The sequence below is a fragment of the Haplochromis burtoni genome, unplaced genomic scaffold, assembly GCF_018398535.1.
Source record: "Haplochromis burtoni strain Fernald_Lab_line unplaced genomic scaffold, NCSU_Asbu1 Contig_149, whole genome shotgun sequence".
Classification (NCBI taxonomy): Eukaryota; Metazoa; Chordata; class Actinopteri; order Cichliformes; family Cichlidae; genus Haplochromis; species Haplochromis burtoni.
Window position 1 is genome coordinate 245,494 of NW_024582510.1, and position 24,684 is coordinate 270,177.

A 24,684-nucleotide genomic window follows, 5' to 3' on the forward strand; every position below is an offset into this window, starting at 1 on the left:
GAAGGAAGACCCAGCTTCTGCAGTATATGCAGAGCAAGCATACAAAAGTGATACAAGTGATACAAAAACTGCAATTTCTTAAAATTAATGAAAAAACTAATAAAAATGCAAAGGGCCTCATGTCACAAACATGTTTTATGAGGAATACCTCAAATATGAAAATATTACAACTCTTTGTTTTAAAGATTTTGAAGAATAACAACCGAGTTTATAGCAAAATGCATTGTTTCTATTTGGGGTCATTTTTGAGCCCACTCGTGGAAGAGTGTAGGTATTGTTAGGTTGTGCATCCAAGGGTTAAATTGGTGGCCTTTTAAATTCCTGACCACAGAAAAAACTGCTAAAGTTTGTCTGCAGTCCCTGTAATATTAGACCAATAGTCCCCAACCATTTTTTGCGCCACGGACCGGTTTATGTCCAACAATATTTTCGTGGACCGGCCTTTAAGGTGTCGTGGATAAATACAACAAAATAAAACGAGCACCGCTACCCAAAAAAAAAAAAAAAGAGATTTAATAATAACACACAGGGAAACTGAGTTAACAATAAAAACCAATAAAAACCCTGAAAACCATAAATTTGACACCCAAGCCTCCAGTCTCACGGCCCGGTACCAAACAACTCACGGTGTTATGACATGCATAGGTTCTTTCTCTTCAGCACCCTCTGCTGGTCATAATGGGAATACTCACCAGCTTTTATTTTGGTGGGGTTTTTCTGTGTTCCTGTGGGTAGAGGAAACAGGAAGCTGGTCGCTTGTTAGCCTGCAGAATATGTTGTTGCTCTTTAAAACGTTTCTGCCTTGGAGAGTTATTGCTTGTGAGTATTAATGTACAACATGTTTACAAGTTTATTTGGCGCATTTCTATTACATAGATTTGTTTAGAAACCAGTTATTTCATCTGCTATGTTTATCTTTGAGGAAGCTAAACTCGCTAAGTTGTATTGTGATCAATACTGAGTCGCTGTTGATTACACATACTATATAACAGTATAGTTCATATCCTAGAAGTGTGTGTAAAAAGGAAAAGACATCTTGTGACATTTACTTTGTGTTTGTTTTTAGTTTTACGGGAAGAAAAGGATGTCAATCATTGAACTACTGACGAAGTAAAAAGCCTTAAACTTACTTCCGCCTCCAATGTTCATTGAAACCGTTAGCTGTCTGTCAAGTTGGGCAAAGGGACGCACAATAAGGACAGAACACACGGACTGGTACCGGTCCGCAGCCCGGGGGTTGGGGACCGCTGTATTTACATTTCTGCTATGGAATAACAAAAAAAAAATCTCCAATATGATGTATATGTGCAGTGAGTGAACTCTAATTTATACTTTTTTGGGGGGGTTTTGTTTGTTTTTTTAAAAGAAAACTATCTGATGAAAGAGCCACAGAAGATATGAAATCATAAGGCATAATTAAGCATGATAAGCCCGAGAAGAGTTTAGCTCCTTGTTTAATTTTGATGGAAGTGTATAAAGTCATTCACACAGCTACGTGTTTACCTATATCAGTCCATTATCTCATTCAGAAGATGTACCATGACCACACACACACACACACAGACTAGTTTTGAGTGCGTATCGCTTCCCATGTTGGTTTACACATGCATGGATACATGAGGTAAACGAGCCAAAACCACGTCCTCAGGACAGACGTGGTTAGCAAGAGAAGTGATGTGTTGAGTGATAAAATCTGCAGATGGGGCCCCAGGCAATTATAGTTCATCAACATGACAACTCAGCTCCCACTCATCATGCCACATTAATACACACACACATACACACATGGAATATTTACTCAGAAACAACATTTCCATAACCAGTCCTGACTAATAGGTCTGAGAGGTTGGCCTTTTAAAAATACACAAGTAGGTCTAATTTAAAAAAAAAAAAGTGGCACGTACACAGAATCTCGGTTGTTATCTGTAATGTTCTCAAATTATAGAAGACATAGTTACATGTAATTTAAGTAAGGGTAACTGGTACCAGGTAGATTTTTGCACTTTAACAAATAAATACAAAAAAACATCATTGAAACTCAATGACTTCCATACATTTAACATAAACTTTTATCCTTTCCATAACCAGGTCAGGTTTATACATAAACAACACTAAATATTTACCACAGAACTGTCATGTGACTAAATGGTCTCATATTAGAAACAATAACTTAAAAATAATCATGTCATTCTTGCAAATGAATGTTTTGCAATTAAATTTAAGTGACTTGTGGATTTTAAAAAAAGCTTGTTAATTAACATAAAAACCACTTAAACCTTCAGTTATTAGAAGATGAAGACAGACATTTTTGTCACATTAAATACTAAAACAGGCTAAGAAAGTCCACTTCTTGTTTTTCTGCATTAAAGTATCACAGCAGCACACAGACAAACACTTTGCTGCTTTTCTAAATCAGGCGTCAGGGCCTGCAGCTGGTGTTGTGCCCTGTGCAGGTTAAAAGGGAAAGGTCATCTCTTTTGACCGCTAAATGTACCTTCAACACCTTGTATCGAACAATCACAGCATCAGGCACAGAGCTCAAAGGTCACAGTCCCAGGAGCTTTAGCCCATTGAGTGAGGGGTTGCATCGGCACGGTGAAACTGCGCACGAGCCAATCAAGACACACTCAGCAGCATAGAGTAATTTAATCAAATGTATGTACACCTCATTTTACACACCAGAAAACCTCCAGGCTTTTTGTACCCCCAAATGAAATTCAGGGATGATGGATTGAGTGAGGGATTTGTTCACGCCTTTTAGCACTTACACCGATGGCTATAAACAATTTTGATATGGGAAGAAAACCTAACCAACCATCACATGACCACGGATTGGAGTTTGTAAGAAAATTAAAGGAGTGAAGAGTGATGACTGGATCCATAATGCAGTTAAGTTTAAACTATTTAAATTAGGGATTTTGAAACCAGGCTTTACTCGTTACTGTCTATCTTTTATGCTTTCCAATTTCAGTGTAAAGATGGAGGTAATGTATGTGACTACTTATATGTGCTATTCGTTTCTGCTAAACGACTATATAATAACCTTTGAGAATCACAGTCTGGCATCATTTACTTCACGCACAATTTACTATAAACTGTTACCAATATGTCTTACAGTCACCACTGGGTTAACTTCCTCACTCTGGACTCCAGGGAGCAGTTGGTTCCATGAAGTAGGTCCTTCATCTGCCACAGATCGCCTATGGTCATGTTATAGATGGCTAGAGTGGAAAGAACGGATGGAGGGAAGATGGGAGATATCAAAAGGGGGGACAGAGGGGTGGGTCAGGACGAAAGAGCGATGGGGTGACAGAGGATTGAGACGATGAGGGCAGAGCAGGGTCACGATTCCATGACTGCTGGAGCCCTTCGGATCTGAGAAGCATGGCACACGGCATCACTAATGAAATCTGTGCCTTCACTCGTCTGGCAGCGAAAACCGGGAGGGGCTGGATGAGTCAAAGGAGCTGGAGAGAGAGCGTGATTAAAGTGGAAAGAACACAAGGAAAAACAGGTGTGTGGGGTGGAAATAAGAAAAAGTAATAAAGAGCTGAGGTAGAATGATAAAAGAAAAAAATTAGGAGAGAAAGAATGAATGACGGAGGAAAGAAGATGAGGAAGAAATAGAGGAAGCCTCATCTCCATACACTGTGATAGCAGGCAGATTTGAATTTAGGGCCCGTCGTTCATGGAGCCCCTATAAATAGGGACGAGGAGCAAACACCGAGCAATTTTGTCGCAATTCCAAACACAATGCCTGATTGAGGGCAAATTAAAATGCAAATGCAATACTTCCATTTTTTCCAGATTTCGCCCACGAGATAAGCGAAGGGCCGCTGTTCCTTTCATAAAGTGTAGAGGTGTGTGCGAGTTTGTGTGTCAGTGTGCGTTTATTCACAAACGTGTGTATGTGTTTGTTTGTCAAGTTTGAAATGAGAGGAGACAGGAGGGAGACTGGAGGTGAGGTTGTATAAACAGATTAGATTCAGTATTGTCCTCTCCGAGCTGCATTTCAATCGTCACCGTCTTTTCCTTTCCTTCTGTCCTTGTCCACCAGCAGTTTCAATAGACCTTTAACAAGCTTCACTCGAATTAACAACGTAAAAGAACACAGTGCCATTAGTTTAATAAATCATAAAATAATTTAAAAAACTTGGAACTGTTTATTTGACAAAATGAAAAAAGTCCACTGCTCCTTATACCTAAATATTTGGATTACAGTGAGGATATTAGAGGATTATGAGGCATTTTACAAGCTGGCATAAAACAGCTTTTATGAGCAAAGTGTTTAATGCTTGACAGAGCCTGGTTCACCCCCTTAATTGTTGCAAAGCCATCACTTCACCATATGTATTCGAATCTTTCCAAGTCACGGGGTACAAACATATTCAACTGCTGTGGTCACATGGTCTCACTGAGCAGAAGGTTCGTAGTACAAGCCAAGTGGAGGGCAAATGTTGATGGTAAAGTGCCGCCCAGTAACCAACGGTTACACTGTAGATCGAGGTTGAGCCGTGTACTGTTTACCAGACAGATACAGTAGGGTGTTTTAACCATGCAGAAAGAGGGAAGAAAAAAAATGAGATCAGACCCAATGACAATTTAAAACAGAAAGTGACAGGCAGGCAGGGAGAAAGAAAGAAGAAAGGAAAGGATACAGGCTAAACCAAACAGCTTTTGCTTTAAGCTACTCTTTAACTAACTGAGCTGAATTTTTCATCAGCCTCTATTCTCAGGGGGTGGCCGACTAAAAGCAAGCTTTCGCTGCGTCCTCTCACTGCGTACGTGTCCCTGAGTGTGTATGTTTGTAGGACAAGAACGACTGTCAACGCAGTAAGTCACATAAGTCTGTCACATGCGGACTGTGAATGAGGACATGTGATTTTTTTTTAAACATAGCTTTGCAAACTTCGAGAAAAATTGAATAGAAAAGTGTCAGTTTACAAGGACATGCTAATATATTCACTATTAACTTTGTGCTGTTGGGCACTTTCTAAGCTCTTAGTTATTTTTCCATCCCCAAGGAGGCCTGGTGAGAAATGAAAGGAATGACAGACCAAGGAAAAAAAAGAATTTTAAAAAGGGATTGCAGACAACAAAGAAGAGAGCTGACATCTACGAGAAAGATCAGCGCCGCACTCTAGATAGCGGAATGACTGGAAACGTTGTTTATTCTAATATTACTGCAGGATTGTGTTTAATTATTTTTATATTACTTGTCAATAGCCAGTGCTTACACTTAAACTTACACAGATGAGCTCAGATGAATAAATGTCAATGAAGCACTGATCAGACTGAGTGAGAAGTGAGTTCTCAGCTTGGGAGAAAAAAATACTTCCTAACATCCTGAGACACCTTGTACGTGTAATGTGGCCATTTTTGTCCGCAACTGATCCCGAGACTGATGATCGAAGAAAAGTCCTCTTAGTCATCTTGGCTCGATAAAGGACAGTTTGTTAATTAACCCAAGTCTTGTGTGATGCAGTGTGAGTCAGACGTCTGAGCGATGCCACCACTCTGCTTCATCATCAACATCCCCAAAAGTTGGAAAAAGAAAAAAAGAATTCACACGCTTCAACTGCATGATATTAGAGTAGACCTTTTGTGCTCATTTCAAACTCCATATTTTTTTCATAAAAGTGGGCTCCACTAGAGTGGCTTTGCATGATTCATAGTTCAGTAATCCTTATTTATCTTATTGGGCCTTTGTGCAGCCTGTCACTTTATGAACTGGTGGAAAATGCCCATTTTAACTCTCTCTCCTCTGACTTTAAGCCAACTTTCTTTCCAACTTTCTTCTGAGTGGCTGCCTCTCGCAAGCAGAAGGTTTAAACAGCAGGTGGGTGGGGGTTGCTGTTGTTCACAGCCAGACATTAAGGATATAAACTCTCACTGGCATCATACATAACCAAGAGTAGGGGAAAAAAAGAACACTGTCTGAAATGATTTTAAACAGCTTTTTGGCTCACAGGGTTCACTGTTAGTATTCACACGAACCACCGTAAGAATATATTACAAGAATCAAGAAAAGTATATTTGATTCATTTGATTAAATACACTAAAAAAAAAAACAAATGGAGGCCAAATGTTGCCAAATTAATGATAATAATATTGATTATAATAACTTTTGGCTTCCTGGTGAGTTATCAAATGCTAGTACTGATAGTCTGTGTACAGCACACAGCACAGAAAACAATTACATTTCAGAAAGCGATAACCAATTTTCATACGCATATAAATCTGTACAGTCTGGGCCGATGAACAGGCTACTATTGAATGCTTTAGTGGCATTTAGTGATTTATTTGCAGGCTCCTTCAAATAACCTCCATTACTTTGCCCCCATCCAAAACATAGACACACTCAAGACTTCAGAGGCAGGCAGGTAATTTGCCATTAACTCTAGCCACTCAATCCCTGAAACACTGCCAACTTCAATTGTGTTAGTGAGTTAGATAGACTAAGACAATGTGAAAGAATGCGAGAAAGAAGGAGGGAGAGAGATGGGGGGAGGGGGGATCAATTCAGTAAGCAAGACAAAGTGAGTGAGAAAAAAAGGAGGGAGGAAGGCACTTCCTTTCACTTCCTTTGCCAAAACATCCTTAGGTGCCCTGGAGACAAAATCTTTGTCACCTCAGCTCAGCACCAGTATGACCATCTGACCACTGTAGCATCACTTAATAACAGCCACATATCTGTACTATATGTACATAATCAGGCAGTGTTTTGTGCAAACATTAATTGATCCACATTTAATCCAGTCTGAATAGAGGAGAGGAGGAAAAAGCCACAGTCTAAAACCCACAGTCAACAGAGTTCGCAGAGCAACGTGCTATTGTGTTGTCTTGTGTTTTGTTCAAATGCAAATTCTACTGCAAAAAATTAATCTCACAGGCAGAACAGGAAGTGTTCAGCCTGAAGAATAAGAAGCCCAACCACACATAAACAAGCAAAATGGGAGAAATTGCCTGCATCACTTTTGCACACAGAATAATGCTAAGTAACCCTATTAAAATTATTTAAATATACCCAATACATGAGCTTCCAGTGCTTACGTCCAGACACGGACCTACTACACAACAGCCACGCACAGCAAATGCATTAAATGTGAGGGCAAACCAATTATTGAAAATAAACCATTTCCTTGCCAAGGTACACTTGCAGACGGATATGGCACCACACACCCTGTCCTCAAGAAATCTTGAATAACCATAGCGAGCTCTTTAGCTAAGCAGTAGGGTATATACTGAATAAACATGTAGCACTTTAAGTGCCTAATTAAAAGAGAAAAGAAAGCTTAAAAATATTATTAAATAACTCATATTCCTATCACATGTAATATTGATACTACCAGTCTAAAATGTGACCAAGCATGTGTGACTTTGTCAGGTTGCTGTCGAGGTGGCAATCTCCAAACCAGATGTTGGACACCATAGGTGAAGGGAACCCTCAAGCTGAAGATAGAGCTCTATCAATCTTTGTTAGCCTGTAGGACCCTGGAGACAGCTGACAGGTTCAATGAGGCCATGGAGCAAGCCTTTTGGGTTGAGATCAGAGTGATTTTCACAAACCGTCAGATGACTCAGGAGGGGGAAGCAGCTTCCTACCCAGTCTTAAGAGCTTCAAAAAAAGAGGGCAACTGGACCGCTTTACTTAAAGAAGTCCAGTTGCCTTTTTTAAAGCTCTTACGACTATCGTGGCCTGAATGGCTGAGAACCTACACAGACAGCTTTCTACCCACACTGTGTAGGGTGGGGATGGAGTGGTGCTGACCTCGCATGGGGATAAGCCATATCGAATGAGTGTTTGCCCTTCCCCTTGTTCCTCAAGGGTCTGGATGTTGTGGGGTTCTCCCGGTTGGCTCACCTCTGCAACAACACGTGAAACATGGGGACAGTGCCCCTGGGGTGGTGGCAATAATAATATTAACAAACCTTTTTAGAAAAAAGTCAAATAGACTCAAATATAATTCTGTCTGTTTGCTGTCAAAGATTCCTTCCTGCATCTAAACGTACAATATTTATTGTGGTTGGCCAAACAGAAAAACTGTTCTGTTCACAGTTTAATGTGTCTGTGCAGATAACACCAGACTCACTGCTTTCTGCACTGTAAGTGCAGAGTTTCTCGTTTCACTCAATAAGTGGATCCTTGCTACACTCATTTAAGCTGTGCTTTACGAGCAAACCAACCAAAGACAATAACTTTACTCTTAACAATTATATGAACATTTGTCTGCTGTTATCAGATCACTGGCAATGCTACATAAATGATTAGGAGAGTTACATTGGAAGGTATGTTTATGAGACAGATTGCAATAACTGGGCACCCAAAACAGTTAGTCACGCATGCAAAGGTTTGCTCGCTGTAGCATCTCACACCTGATAAAGGAAAGCCCCAGTAAGAAAGTGTGCTTTAGGGTGCAACAATTTAGATTAGCCTTTGAATCCACCTGAAGCACGCAGCTTATACTTGCAACAGTTGCTGAGGTTTATCCCCCCCTGTGCCACACAGAAACAAACACACACACCTTCCTTCTCCCCTTTGCTTGTGCAGTTTTCTCTCAGCGGCTTTGGCTGCTACAACTTGATTTGCACATTTTCCTCTATGATATAGCATCTGCAGTCTTACTCTACTAGTTCTTATCCTGGCATCCATCTGTGATGTGAAAAAAGCAGGATTCACCTACTTTACTGAGTCTGTATATTGCTTAGCCTTCTTTTACTATGCCAGTGAGAATATTTGATGCTTCAGGCATGATCATACACTTTATAAGTTCTGAGTGACAAAATTAGAGTACATGAGATCTCACTGTGTCAACATAGTACAGAGAAATAATTCTGCCTGGTGCTCACATTGTTTTGTTGAAGAGAAATGGCTGGCTGGTCTTTGAAATAACCGATTAATAAAATGCCAGCCTCTTTGATTGGCTGGCTGTCTGACAGATAGACAAAGTGCTATTTGCCTCTGACTAACTTGATTATCAGCTGATTTATTTATTTTTTTTGATTGACTGCTGGATGCCTCACTAAATGCAATCCTGGCTAGCAGTATTAGCGGTTGCTTGCTTTCCAGATTACCTGACTAAATGACTGGTTGTTCAGCCAGCTGGTTAACTGACTAACTGATTGGTTGTTTGGCGTGCTGATTGGCTGGCAGACGAATTGACTTGTAAACAGGAAGGCAACATTTAAAACAGAGGAAGCTGAGAAACAACAGGAGCACACTCCATCCAACCATCCTGCACTGATGACACTCTGATTGCAATCAAACCCAGACAAACAAAAATATTCACGTGAGTGCACACAATCCTACATGTTCAGAAATATACTTAAAGTCAGTATATTAACATGAATGAAGGCATGCACAAAAAGCCTAAGGGAAAAAAAGTGGCATCCTTGGGTGGCATGGTGGTGACTTTTGGATTTTGTATGTGTAAGCCTTCTGCCACAATAAAAAAAAATATAGTTATACATAGTTATCTGTCTCTCTATATTGGGCCTATGATGGACTGACACCAGAAGGAACAGCTCCACTCCAGGTGTGTTAATGAATTGGATAAACAATTAAGATATGGATGGAATGGACAGAATCGATATAGTTAATGTGCACCGAGAAAAGGAGCTATGGTGATTATTTATCCTAATGAATTAATACTGGATCTGTCCAGATCAGCTCTGTGCCAAATTTCAGGCCAGGTCATTACCCCCATTATCTTCCTTATCAGCTCTGCAATTAATTTTTACTTAGTCCCTTTTCTTCTTTTCTGCCACTTTTGCCCTTTCTCCAAATTTTCTCAGCATCTCCAGTTCATTTCCTCTTCCCCTTCCTTAGTCACCCCTACAGTAAACTGAGCAGAATAAGTTTCATCCACCCCCCACCCCACCACTTAGCCTATTACTGTCTTTTTCATTCTCCTGTGCACTTTTGATAAACTGAGCTGATCTGGTCCCATGCTGGTATGTTAACCTTCCTTGCCACACACCACATTACATCCTCTGCCACCTACAAAGCTCACTCACGCCCAACCTCAACTGCTGATAAACTGAGAAGAGCAAGTCCCATGCTGGCATGTTAACCTGCCTTGCTCACTCACCTCATTACATCCTTCGCCATCTACACTTCACATACTCGCAATCATTCGCCCTCAACCTGGTCAGTAACACCTTTCATTAGAGATATTCTTCGCCACAGGGGGCTATCACTTCAAAGACGCCCTGCTTTCCTCTTCTGTGTCTGTGCTGAGGGGGTTCCAATGACAGGGTGCATGGGAGGGAGAAACAGGGTGAAAGGGGTATCATAAAAGTGACTGAGCCGGAGCGGCACGATTTATGTATTTATTCATCACCAAGGAAGCTGCGTATTAAAAGGTCAGGCAATTTTCCAGGTCAGCGCCCAAACCCACACGGTGAGGAAGCAAAGGGATAAAAAGGACAGGAGGAGAGGAGAGACAAGAGAGATAAAGAGAGTCAGAGCGGCTGAGATGGCAAGCCGGTAAAGGTGATATTGGCAGTTGGACATACATCAGTGCGTTCACACTTGAGGATGTTTTTGTGTGTTTATAAGCCAACTTTACCTGAGCACTCTGCATAGAGTGTTTGTTTGTGTGTGCAAGAAAGAGAGTGCATGTATGGCATGTGTATAGATTCACTTCTCTCTGCACACCGGCTGTGGTTAATGAGTTTGAAAGGTCAAACGCCTCTCAGAAAGATTAATGGGGTTTTCTATGCACAGGGTAATGGTTTACGAGGTCCAGCCGGACACATTTCCAACATGACGGCCATTACCACCACAGAACAGAAGAGGAAGGAGGTATCACAGGTAAAGACAAGGACGACATGAAACTGCTGGGCGATCACCGGGTAGAAAATAGCGTGCGTTAGTCATTCTAATCTATATCCTCGGCCATCAAAATGGCAACCATTCCTGTGCATCTGCACACAGCTTGGTAATTTAGATGACATGCATCACTTATTGCAATAGGCAGCAGCACTCATTACAATACTTTTTTTCTTTTCAATTTACAGTTTCAACAGGAATAGTGTTTTTCTTGAATAAGTTTTAAAATATCCTAATTGCTACATATTCTTATCCCAGTCATTTATGAAAACCTCCATCACTTGCTGTGTTTTTGAGCTACTCTGTTTAGTCACAATCACCTTTATCTAAAGGTTCGGTGACAGCACAGTTATTTTACAAGACTCAGTAATCGGGTAAGAAGCTGTTGGTTGTAACATTTTAAAATGTCTCTATCCATCTCTGATGTAATCAAATTTACTTTATTTTGAATAGCTAACAATTTTTATTATTCGTTAATCTTGATGTTAAACACTATTCTGTATACATTTCTGATATTTTAGCATTTTATATGAAGCCTAGATTCTTATTCGTTGTGCAGGAAGGCGTCACATCAGGTGATTTTTCTTTTCTAGCATCACCTGACCTCAAAAATACAAGCAGAGTCAAAGAATTATCTTCAGTAACAAGTCTTTACCCCTGACCTTCACATCACTGAGCCTCACAGATAAACTGTTCTCAGCAACCCTTTTAAAGCACCTTAAAAACCTACACGAGTGTAGGAGAAATTGTGATGTTTTGAAAACATCTTTTTGAAACAGCTTTTTTTCCTTGCTTCCTACACTTGTGTGAGTGCAATCTATTTCATCTTCTACATGTTTGACAAGGGGTGGGCAACTCCAGGCCTCGAGGGCCGGTGTCCCTGCAGGTTTTAGATGTGTCCTTGAACCAACACAGCTGATTTAAATGGCTAAATTAGCTCCTGAAGTTCTCCAGAGGCCTGGTAACAAACTAATCATGTGATTCAGGTGTGTTGACCCAAGGTGAGATCTAAAACCTGCAGGACACTGGCCCTCGAGGCCTGGAATTGCCCACCCCTGTGTTAATCATTGTCGATGAGTTACTGTAGTTTATATCTATATGAAATCAAATATTCCTTGATTATAATAAAGGAAATTTAGGCTGTATTTTACAGGAGTACATAGCATCCACTCATTTATTTCAACACATTTTACTAATCAAAACACAGCCTTGTGCATAGGCCTTGTTAAAAAAAGTCTGAAGTGCTACAGTTTGACTCAGCTTAGAACTGCCTGTAACTGCCAAAGCTGCTATATCCCTGCAGTTTTGCACCAATATTACATAGCAGGACATATTGGAAGCAAGCACCACTGTAGAGGGGACAGAAAATCAGAGAAATTTAAGAAGAACAAGCATAATCCAGCATTTAATCATGTAAAAACTACTGAGTGCAGAATGATGTACAAATAAGTCAAAGTGTTTTTGTCCCCTGTCTTATGTGTACAGTCTCATCAGGTCAAACATGGAAAGCATTAAAAGGGAGCTTTCACAGGTCAGTCAGCCTCGACCAGAGGTAGCAACGCACACACTCACACAGCAGAGGAATGACAGAGAGACGGCTGGGTTCACTAGAGGTTTCAAGCATGACATGCGTATGCATGTTTACTGCTGAGAACATTTGTGAACAGCCTGAACAGAGTACAAGCCTCAGTAGGTGTGATTTCTCATGTGTCCCTAAAACATGCACAGCGTGTTGCTATTTAGGTCACGTCACTCTTACGTAACATGCGGTGGACGAGTGGATAACATTGCCTCAGCTGCTGCCAGCCTGAAGGTTCCAAAGTATGTTGAAAGGACCTTCAACCCAAAAACAGGATTCTCAGTATTTTTTAATATATTAATATGAAATAGTAAACTTGAAATTTTGAGCCCAACTCAGAGAACATCAGCTGTTGAAGCAGGTTTCCCAAAACATCACACTTACAACCAACTTTGATCTTAAGTGGATCGGACCAGTGGAACTCCTCTTTCTGTCGGCGCAAAGAAGTTATATATTTTAATATAGGAAAAGAAGTGCAATTTCAACAGTATATCTCAGCTTTTCTATATGATAAATAAACTGTGTTCCAGGAAATAAGAGGTAGAGGTAGAAGGAGTTTAGTTACTCATTTCCCAGACTGTCCTGTAATTATAAAAGAGAAAGATTTTGTTAATTCACAGAAAATGACCTTTTTTCCCCCCCACTGTGAATACACTTAAAAACAACCAAATATAATATATAGTAGATAGAAAAAATCCCTGTTTATTCACCATCATTTAATTATTTACCGCTTACTTAACTACTTTGTACGGTGGCCCTGAGAGGCCAAATGGATTGCAACTTAAGAAAACACCAGCAATAAGAAAAATGCTGCAAAAGCACACAAAACACAACGGAAATAGAAAAACGAAAACAGAAATAGGAAAAACAAAAACGGAAATAATAAAAAAAAACAAAAAAAAACAGATTTCCGAACGCACAAGGGAAGTGTTTTTGGGGAGACAATAACCCGACGCACCAGTTGCAGGAACCAAAACATGTTAGGTAAGTGTGTGTTAATCTCATGATTCATATAATACTGATGACGGATTATTAGACTAATAGTCAGGCTAACACACTCACCTCTCATCTTTTCTTTCCTCGCAAAACCTCCACTTCTAATAAGTGTCTCCCAGCGCAATTCTTAGCATATTTGGGTTCCTACAATTGGTCCGTCGGGTTATTGTCTCCCCAGAAACACTTCCCTTGTGCTTTTGGAAATCAGTTTTTTCCTATTTTGGGTTTTCCTATTTCTGTTTTCGTTTTTCCTATTTCCGTTGTGTTTTGTGTGCTTTTGCAGCGTTTTTCTTATTGCTGGTGTTTTCTTAAGTTGCAGTCCGTTTGCTGGGTCAATTCTGGTACACAGACCATAGGTTTGACACCCCTTAACCTTAAAGGCTTTGTGGAAACTGAATCAGTATTATCTCAGGTAGGCCAAAATTGACCAGACGAATCTTCAGCAAGTTTACTATCACAAAGCAAAACAAGGTCCAAATTTTAGATTTGTAGCACTAACAGCAGGGTGTACAGTGGCTTGTATGTCCACAACAAATGGTAGAGGTAAGTAAAATTGCACAGCATTGATCTTGTCATTTTACTTTTTTTATATGTGGTTGGTGCATGCCTCTGTCTGCATCTATGTGCTTTATACACATTCCAGGAGCTTTATCGCCTCCACGGCAGTGTGATGTGAATGCTGTAAGGCCACAAGCCTCAATTGAGGTTGATGGTCTCTAAGACAACACTTTAAAGGGAGGGCAACACATTTAACCTCAAGTTACAGCTCCTTTCCTAACATTTTCTACCAAAGCACGGTCCCTGATTTAAAAGGAATTGGTGCGACAGAGCATGCATTATCAAAAAGTCACATCTGCAAGTGGGTAACCACAAAAGGTCATTTTTCGCCCAGGGCTGGGTGATATCAAGTTTTAAAAGTATTGCATATAGCACTGCATAAAGCGTGTCTTCAGTAAAACACCTCCAGTGTTTGCAACTTACTTCTCACTGCACTCTTTGACTCATGCACATCTGCCCCTATTATCCCCCTGCATCTTAAGCTTGTTCTCAAAATTCTCCTGAAGCAAGAAGGCATAAAGAGAGCTGGTTCAACAATGAATAACTCAAAGTTGAAAGCTCTGTTTTAACATTAAATATACACGTGTGTAAAGAGACACTAAGAAACACAGTGACTGCACAATCGAGGCAGCAGTACACAAACAACTCCTTCAACATGTGAAAAAGGAAACTGAAAAATATTATTTACCCAGATGGGTTTTCAAGGGCATAAATTTTGGACTGTCAATACATTTGGCCTGCAGCTCCTAGAAGTCTAGAGATGGAATGAACAAACTCTTACGAGCTTGAAATACTTGCTTGAAATCCAGCTTGTTTTTCATACCAAAGCCTAAATGAGTGGGTGATTTTGTTTTCACCACTGGTAAAAAAAAAAAAAAAAAAAAGGAAATGAAATGAAATGAAATGAAATGAAATGAAATGCTGGGAGTGTGAGGGTGGCAGACTGACTGAGCTCCACCAAGTTGTCAGTTCAATTCCCAACATGCCCACCCACATCAAGTCTCTCGTTAATGTTGTTACTGTTTACTCTCAATGCAAAACACCCTGAGCAGGAAAGTCTGCCAAGAGCACAGTTACAGCTTCTCACAAATACACATCAGTGGCATTTATCAACTTTAGACATCTTAGGACTGAAACGCCTGCCAACAAGTGCTCCTCTAATCCATTAGTATCCCAACAAGAGTGGCAAAAATGAATAATGTGTTCAGAGTATCCATTCTATCAGGTAGTCTTAACTCTGAAAATCTGTGGGTGGTTGGAGACGTTTTTAATTTATTTTTTCTTTTACATTTACACTTTTTGCATATAACCTTTGAAAAACCTTTAGAAAACAGGCCCTTGAGATGTTTACATAAGGCTCTGGCATGAAAGCACATGTGAATTCACTGAAGTATGTCTCGTTTTTTCTTCATTTTGGGCTTCAAGATTTTTACTTTGCACTCTTCACATCTTCAGCATTAGAGGATTTCTTTTACTCTGCATACTCATAACTACACACTCTCTATGATGCAATAATATGAGAGAGTTTAAGAAAATTCATTATACTACGACAGTGTCCGTTTTGGTTGAGTGTAACCCAGTTTTTCCTCCACGTGTCTAGAATTTACAGATGTTCCCTAAAAAAATGCACATGCTTAAACACAGAGGTTATACATACTGTGATTCCTGTTAAGATAACTATTTCTGTATTTTAATGTTCTTGAATTTTATTGAGTTCAGGTTTTGAAAATATAACCACAGCATTTATAATATTTTTTATTTAATAAAAATGCTAAAGTCCCAATCTTACAAATTTCCTGTTGTGACAAACTGTTTAGGATGCCATCCTCTTCCACTTCGCACTGTTTGGCCAGGTTTGTCATTTAACTCCAATATTTAGTGCGCCTGCGTCAGCCAGCATGCAGCCTGTTTCAGTTGCCCCTGCTTTTTGTCTCCTTAATTTAACTTTTTCTTACTTTTTTCTTTGTTCTTTACGTAGTATTTTAGAGTGTTTGTTTGTTTTAATAGCTTTCTTTTGATTACATAATTTCCTTAGGGAGCAATAAAGCATTCTGATTCGGATTAAGACAAAATGCAACATCACAAGATGCTGTCACCTTAAAGAAAGAATGAATAAATATTCAGCTACTGTAGATTCCTAAGCAAACAGTTCACTTTTTTTCCCTGCTCTTTTGCAGAGAATCATCTGCAGCATGTCAACCCCTTTTTACCCACAGCTGGAAATTTCCAGGCAGGGAAGAAGGTAAACCTGTTTCATTTACTGAGAAGAACTACAGTTTAAGTGTTAATAAATACATGAACTGGCTAAGAAAATGACTCTCAGCTCGATGTTTTACAAGATTTAAATGCATATGACACACCGAGTGACAGTCAGATTAGGGTTGAATGGTCAGCTGAAGACCTGAACATTGTAGGGAATTCATATTGTTCACACTTAGTTGGAATATTTCTAGGATGTTTTCTGTCCCCTGTAAAAAAAAAAAAAGTGGTATTATGGTGGCATAATGTCAAGTTGAAACAAAATAGTCTCTGCTGTCCATGGACAGATAGCACTAACATTCATACTCAGTTTCTGATTTGATAGTTGTTTGCAATGTAGATCAGTTCAAGATCTAGCTCTAACAATCAGAGGGGATGGAAGTGGGGGTATATTTTTAACCCCATTAAGCGTAAAAATAATTTAGCAGAGACAGAAACATGAACATCCACTTTAGCACATTGTATACTGGTGTACTGCTAATACACGCAAAGCAAAAGAAGTAATCGAATGCTACCATTGACAGCTGTTAAACAATTAACTCACCTGGTATTTGTTGCTTGCATTGACACATCCACAAGAACCAGAACAGACATTAAAAAACAACAAGTAGAATTTCAAAGCAGTTTCCTACGGGTTGAATGTTTACTTGCGACTGTGGTTAGCTGCCAACAGTTTACTGATGTGACTGTAAGTCTCACAAGCAGAAGTGCTACAGTTTAGAAAAAAATGTTTTGAATGATCTTTTTCACTATTGACAACAGATGTAAAAGAGACATGGAAAATGTTTGAATTTCACACTGCAGTTACACATACCTGGGTTTCTTGACAAATTAAAAACATTATTTTTGACGGTATGCCCACCGATCTAAGTACAAAAATGCAAGACCATAATGTAACATATAACTGAAACATCACTTAGTCCGTTAGTTGAGAAATGCTCCATTATCACTGTCAACAGAACGGTTTGAATGATATGCTTCCATTTGTGAGTGATGGGTTTCTTTTATTTAATGCAGTAAATTGAAAATCGTTGGGTTTTCAACAGTTTACCAAAAGATTGAAACGTATAAAGAGATCATCTTGGACTTTAGGAAATTGTAATAGACCTTTTTAAACATTTTAGAATGTTTAAAATCACATATTCAAATTAAGGAAATGACTTGTAGGATTAATATGCTTAAAATAATCATCACTTGCAGCTAGTAACTAACTAATTAACTGTATGAATGTAGCACTGTGTTCAAAATATAAATTATGGTTCTTTCTTAATATAAATGACTATTAAATATGGTGAAAACCTGCAAATAATGCAGAGTTATTATAGAATGGGAAACAGAATAATTGTAATTTTCACTTATTTACTATGTGAAAAGCATAAAAATAACTGCTACAATGGCGCTGAGCTCAAACTAATCTACCCACAGAAATAGGTAGAAATAAAATGATGTAACCATTAACAGGAGCAAAACGTCCGATTTCTCAAGCTGTACACAAATGTAAACGTTAAATATCCTTGCACTGTAGATAAAAGTTTTTGATTCATTTCATACGGTTCAGTTTTATTAGATTTGTATAGCGCCAAATCATACCAACAGTCACCTCGAACACTTTATACTGTAGGGTAAAGACCCTACAATAACAGAGAGAAAACCCCAACAATCACATGACCCCCTATGAGCAAATTACTCAGGACTATAAGGCACTATATAAATGACAGGCAAACAACAGTTTAAGAATTGATTTATAATGTTTTTTAGTCTCTCACTGAGGTCTATTTAATTTCCTGTCTTTGCTGAAATACTTTTGCTGCAGCAACGATTCAATTAACCCACACGCAAATTAATAACATTTCATCTCATTTTAATAGAATTTACAATGTCAACAACAAGTTGGTCAAGCTACATTGCACTTTGATTACGCTCTTTCCAAAACTGCACAGTCTAAGGATGCTTTTCAGTTCTCTTGTAATAACAATCACAGCCAAAGTATGAAAGCCAAAAGGGGAAAAAAACAACCCAGACATTTCTCTCACGTAACATGGCTGCAAGCCAATGCGAATAAGTATGTGAACACACATACAGGCTGTGGTATTCATATGCATAGATAGCAGCTGAAGGAGAGGTTTCAGCATAGATTAATCAGTTAAATGAGCAATAAATGTGTAGTCCATCTGCACTTCCTTCATCTATCATAGACAGCTGCACAAAGCCCCTTCGTAACTGTCCAATATGGCTGAAACACCTGCTAAAACCCCCATTGTTCCCTCCTACCTCTAAACACACACAAAGATTGCTCTTTTTCTCTTCCATACACACACTCCCACCCTCTAGTGATAGCTCATTCTTGCGGACCCAGCAGAATAGCCCAGATCCTATAGTAGTCTCTTTACACTACACTGGACCAAAAAAAAAAAAGTAGGTGACCCCTACTGGTATCCAATACACATACATTACACATCCGCTCTCTTACACATGTAATTCATCAGCCTTTCAATTCCCGTGGAGTGGGGGGTAAATACGAATCTGGCTGAGCTGCTGAATTGACTTCTTATATTAACTCTTAGTCTGTTTGATCACATGAAACTTACAAGTGTTGTACAACAATGAGTGGTGGCAGCTTACAAGGCCCTCATCTCTACCTCTCTTTCAACCGCCTTTATTCCCCTCCAATTTTCTTTCTGTCACTCCCTCCTACCTGTGTCCTTAGTCTTGAACTCAAGACACCGCCTCTCCCCTTTCTCTGCTTGTAACACGTAATTTTTGGGATGAGGCTCCACCATCTCCCTCTCCCTCTTTTAATTTCACCACACCTGTGCCTCTACCCTCCCTTCCGCCTCAGCCCTCGTCTCGTCTTTCCAGAAAATGACAGTGTCCCCGAGGCCTTGACAAGAGAGCGCTGCACTGCTACGCCTGCCATCTTCACAAATCACTCTGACCTTTCATACTCACAGAGGTCAGAGTCATCTGATCTAACATGCACAGGTCTAAAGCAGTCCTTGCCAGCCAACGAGATGGTCTAGTGCATCGGTCCAGGGCCGTGGCAGCAGAGCAGAAATAACCTTGCAGTAATCACAGGCAATTAGCTCCAACTGATGCCTGGGAGGGTGGATAGCTACCCCTTTGCCAGTCTGGCAATAGCTGATGATCCCAATATTAGTAAATCAGATTGCTTCTAAGCACTAATTATAAGATTTAGTGATGATATGACATAGGAGTACAGTTTAATAAATATATAGATGAATTAAACTGCTTCCAAGTCAACAGAAGTATCTGTATCTAGATAAAGCTGTTTTTTGGCATTATAAAACGTTATCTATGTAATTGGCAGGCAATGTACACACATTAATCCAAGATTTGCCTGTCCTACTTAAACCAGTGCTTCAGTGTTTTAGCACAACACTTAAAATCAAAGATCTGTGGTCAACATCGGTGCAACAGTGACTGTGATAACACTGGATCTTACACATTCCATAATAATTAATAAATAATTTCAGCATTTCTAAGATTAACTGTCAACATTTTATTTTCAGTATTTCTGTTAAATTGGCTATTTTATTAAGGTTAAAGAATGAGGTGCATATGTTACGGTTTATCTGTTGCTTATGTGTCTAAAATGCTCACAATAATTGCTCTGGGGAAAATAAAAAGCCTCACATTATTTGTGGTAAAGTCAAACTCCAGACCAAACACAATGTAGATTTTTAAAGCGGTGCTGCTGCGGATGAAATAAATGGAAATATGCAGGTTGAAGCAAATTCTTCCTGGGCAATGCAAATAGAGGTGAAGATGTCACTATGCAAGATGAAAAATGCTTTAGCCTGAGCGTTTTTCTCATACCAAAACTTACTGACTTTACTTATGCATGGGCATACAGACACAAACTGGGGTAAATAAAAACATGAAAGAACCACAATTCCGGTTAAGGTCTGGGATCACTGGCTGAGCTGTCCACAAACGCACCTTCTACACAGTCAAAGGGTCAACAGGTACACTGGCACAGAATTCAAGATGTAGTCTTATCTCTGTTTTAATGCTATACCTTTCTAGCATGTAAAAACCCCACTGTTAAAAAAAGTCTAAAGTCTCTGAAGAAATCCATTAGAAATAGTTCAGTTCAGTCTCAGTTCTAAGGGTCAGTCACTGCATTATAATGAAACAGGCACTTTGGGTATGTATGGATATTGTGGATCTATCATTAAACATGTTCGATCATAAAAATACTAAAATTGTATCAACAATATTTCAGTTTTACAATGCATTACGGTAAATAATGGTACCTGTAAATATGAAATTAGATATGGTATGCTGGTTTGGGAAGAGTGCCAGTATAATAAGGCTCTGGGTAAACAATAGACTGCTGCATGTCTGCCAAGAGCATAGTGCAGGCAGTTCACAACAGTCATTCTGATGCAGCGAGCAAGTGAACAAAGCTACGGTCCCACAAACAGGATAAACTCACAGGTTACGCTGCAGTTTCTGAGACTCTTCCACCTCACGTTTTCAATCACTCCACTCTTCTCTCACTCTGCCTCTATTGTTCTGTATGAGGGTTGTTCCCTCTCTCAGCTTAGGACAGGATGGATGGATGCAGAGGGAGAAAGGGAGGGAGTGATGGAGGAGAGAGAAAGTAAATGAGATCCCAATGAGATGCCAAGGTGCGTTAGCGGTGAGGTGTGGGGAATGAGAAAAGAGACCTGAAGGGAGGAGGAGTGGCTAGATTGACTGTGTGTAATGCGCTAGAGTACGATGGTGGACACCCGGCTCTGCCTGTCGGAACCCCCTGGTCATATTAGTGTTTGCTAAGTCAGCTAAAGAGGTTGAGCACATGCGCAAGCAGGAAGAAGATGGAGGAAAAAAAGAGGAGCAAAAGAGAGGAGAAATAAGAGGGTCATGTGTGAGAGGACGGGGGGAAACAAAGAAAAACAGGAAGAAAGAAAATAGAGGGAGCGCTAAAGGAAGGAAAACAACATAAGAATGTAGCTGCATATTAAAGAGGCAGGAAAATGCTGCTGGCACACGAGGGGAAATGAAATACGAGCACAGAAATACTAAATGATATATAGAACTGGGAATAACAGCTACTGAAGGATTAGAATAGGCACAAGGGCAGACCAAAAAAGGGAATCATCAGGAATGCTAATCAAAGAGTGTTTGTATATAGATATATGTATATATATATAATGCAATGCATTAGTAGATACAAAATTTCAAATGCCTAAACGCACAAATGCAATTCTCTGTTGAAAAGGCCGTCGTGTGCCTGAGCTTCTTGGTTAGAACTAACAGAATGCATGTAGACAGGTGGGTAAATTGCCTCATTTAATGTGGATATAATGGGGGAAAAAAGTGGAGGGAAAAAAATCTCCCCTGTGTTTTCCCCCATCTCTCAAATCCTTACGAACAGCGAGAAGAATTGCTGCCAATACAAGCCTTCAGGAGCACATTGCTTTCACAGCAATTAATCGCTGTCACAACATCAATTAAACAAAAGCTAGCATCCAAATCCGGCTACCCAGCATTCCAGAGAACCAAATCAATCTGGCAATGCTCTAGAGGAAATGTGTGTATGGGTAAATGAAGAGTACAAATGTGGGCATGTGACTTTTCATATGTGAATGAGTCTCTGCATGCGTGCCCACAAAAAGGGGCCTTTAGTACCAAAAAAAATGCCACACCATGTACATGCGAACAAGTGTATGTTTCATTAGAAAGCCTGCATGCAGGTGCAATGTGTGCATGCCAAGTGAGTGTGTGCATTTGACCGTGGGCTGCATGTGCGCCAGTTCTGCTCTAATGTGTGTATATGTATAATGTATAATGCATAATGCGTGTCAATGATGTATGGGTGTAAAGTGTGTCAAGTGTGCCAAAAGTAGACTACTTTTCTCAGAGTCCATATTGGTTACTATACACTACAGCTGCATGTTTGTTTGTGGCTTTACAGTGACTTTACACCTGAACCAGCAGCCAGAAATGCATGTCCATTCAGCAGCTTGGGTTAGGCTGAATGATTAAAATCTCAATTTGTCTACAATATCTTGGATAACTTGCTGGTGGTGAAAGTATTTACCTGTGGCAATCAGCCAGGGTGCTGGTAAATCACTGGACCACAGCAGTACCTTCCCAGCTCTCTCACACACCTCAGTGCAGATGCAAACGGGCAATTAAACAAGCCAGCAATCCACATCCTAATCCCACATCAGCATTAAATCTATATATAATCCCCCACTGAATCACACATTGTTCTCCTGCATAACCACTGTTTCATAACTTCATTTAATGCCGCTGAAGAGCCAAAGAGAGGAATTAATGCCGCCGCCTCGCTATTTAAAAATTGATGAAGAAAAATAGAAGGTAAAGTGAGCTGAATGGGAAGATTCATACAGTCAGATAAGCACTGAGTCAACATCTTATAATGCATCCCGTGGTCCGCGTCACAGCTTCAGTGACTGAGTATGAAAAGACAAAGAAACCAGTTGCACAAAGATGCCGCGACGAAAGCCTTCCGTACAAGTCATATCTTTGTGGCAACAGCCCGAGGATTTCTTTTTCATAACGAGGACGGCTGTCTGAACCAAACTCACTTCCTGAATAAATCATAAAGTAAATGTTAAAGCAAGCACCGGCTCTATGTGGGATCACACATCTGTCACAGCGCATAGTCTACACTTTGTGCCTTTACAGCAAAATCTTTAAACTTGTGCACATCACTATTTTTTTATCAAGTTTACCATCTAAACTCTGTAGCACTGCTGTTAAGAGTAATCCGTTGTTTTTGTTTGCTTGTTTTGTGACAAACTAATAAACTAAAGTGACGTGTTTGTCTGTGTTAAACTGAAAGATTAAAAAAACCTGATCTATTATCCGGACGCTTGAGAGCCGTCGCTTTGAATTCAGCACAAATGCGTTTTCTGTCACACTACAGCTTTTTCAAACGCATCTATCGCTCCATTATCTGGTAATCACCGCCTCTCCATCTATCTCTCTAATGTTTTTCTTTTTCTTTTGTTTTTAAGTAAAAGACGGTTTTCTAAGTCCGCCAACATTAATTTCCTCTCATGCACCTGCTTCTCATCACAGGATAAGTGCAAATGTCAAACTATCTTTACCGCGGACATCTGTCTCCTGATTAAGGCTGCCGTAGCCAGTTTGGGAACAACCGATCCGTTAATTTTTTCACATACCTTCTTCTGCATTGTAGTCTTTCACTTCGTTCAGCAATAATATCCAAAGCACCGAAATCAGCGTTTTACGGAGATCCATGTTTCTCTGACCAGTTCCGCGGGGCTCTTGTCATCTCTCTCCAGCCTGCGCGCAACGCACCGCAGCAGAGACGCACTCAGTGTTTGAATCGAGCGAATGCCGTCTGGGCAAGTAGTGCGGGATCCGGAGAGCCACGCGGCCTATTTGATATCTCGGGGGAGGGTTCTGAAGGGGAGATTGACATCTAGCGAGCGCAATGAAGTGGGACGCGGAGTAGTGGGTACTGCAGGGTCGACCTATCAAGGAACTGCAACCTGGAATCTTCACGCCAGGTGTTTTCACTATCTAGAGCGAACAGACCCGAATCCGCAGCAGAGCTCCGTTTTCGCATATGTCGATGTCCTCACAGAAAGTGACGTGAGTAACTTTGCTGAGTAAAGACCAGGGATTTTTGGTAGTTATATCATGACGTGTGTTAGGGTTTAATGGGGATTATTTGCTTCTGTTTTCAAAGTATTTGTTCAGTGAGCAGCAATTCTGAGAGTAATGTGCAGGATTGAGGGGACGTCCTGAGTGGGAGGGTAAGGAGTCCTCGCTTAGCTGGTGTTGTTTCATTTGGATAGTGCAGGATTTTTTTTTAAAATAATATGTATGTAAATGTAGCAAAGCAAGATTATATATACAACATATACCATATATAATTTAAATCAAGCTAATTTAAATCAACATTGTAAAGGTTCACGCTTTACTTTTGGTGGCTTTGAAAATACAGAAGTATTGAGCCAGCTTAGGCAAAAAACAACAACTTTAAAGTTACACAGTGGGTTTTAATCTAATTAACAAAAACAGTTTAAGATATTACAGTCTTTTCCTTTCAATTAACACACTGACTTGAGATCATTTCTGTAATGAAAATCACTTTCCTCCCCATGAGGGCTACATTGATTTGGTGCTACTTAAAGTGAGGAGACATGCTCATACCATTCTGCAGCAAGCAAGTAATATTTAGCCTTTTACAAGGTTTGTTTGTGCCTCAGTTTGAGTCCTTAAGACAGCAAGATGAATTAAAACAATGAAAATACTGTTTCAAGGGTTTGCATCATTGTAACCCAAAGACTATCACTTAACAGTCTCTTGTGTCTTCCCTCACTGTCATGCCACATGCTGAAAGACAGTGTACACACACACACACACACACACACACACACACACACACACACACACACACACACACACACACACACACACACACACA

The 24,684-nt window shown here is 39.9% G+C and overlaps 1 protein-coding gene and 1 long non-coding RNA gene across 3 annotated transcripts in view; one reads left to right on the plus strand and one right to left on the minus strand.

The window, feature by feature from the left end:
* Nucleotides 1–23,807, minus strand: part of LOC102303382 (ephrin type-A receptor 7) — a 162,982-nt gene extending 139,175 nt beyond the window's left edge. Inside the window, exon 1 of one of the 2 annotated variants that reach the window (XM_014338897.2) lies at nt 23,411–23,804. In XM_014338897.2, the coding sequence (XP_014194383.1) occupies nt 23,411–23,489 (79 nt within the window). In that variant the 5' untranslated portion in view covers nt 23,490–23,804. Of the gene's footprint in view, nt 1–23,410 lie in introns of both variants that reach the window. The other variant, XM_042224782.1, reaches the window with a different exon arrangement.
* On the plus strand, nt 634–1,206 carry LOC121815185. The gene is made up of 2 exons (XR_006054858.1): nt 634–819; nt 1,067–1,206. It is a non-coding gene; the product is annotated as an uncharacterized LOC121815185 (long non-coding RNA).
* Nucleotides 23,808–24,684: the final 877 nt, after the last annotated feature.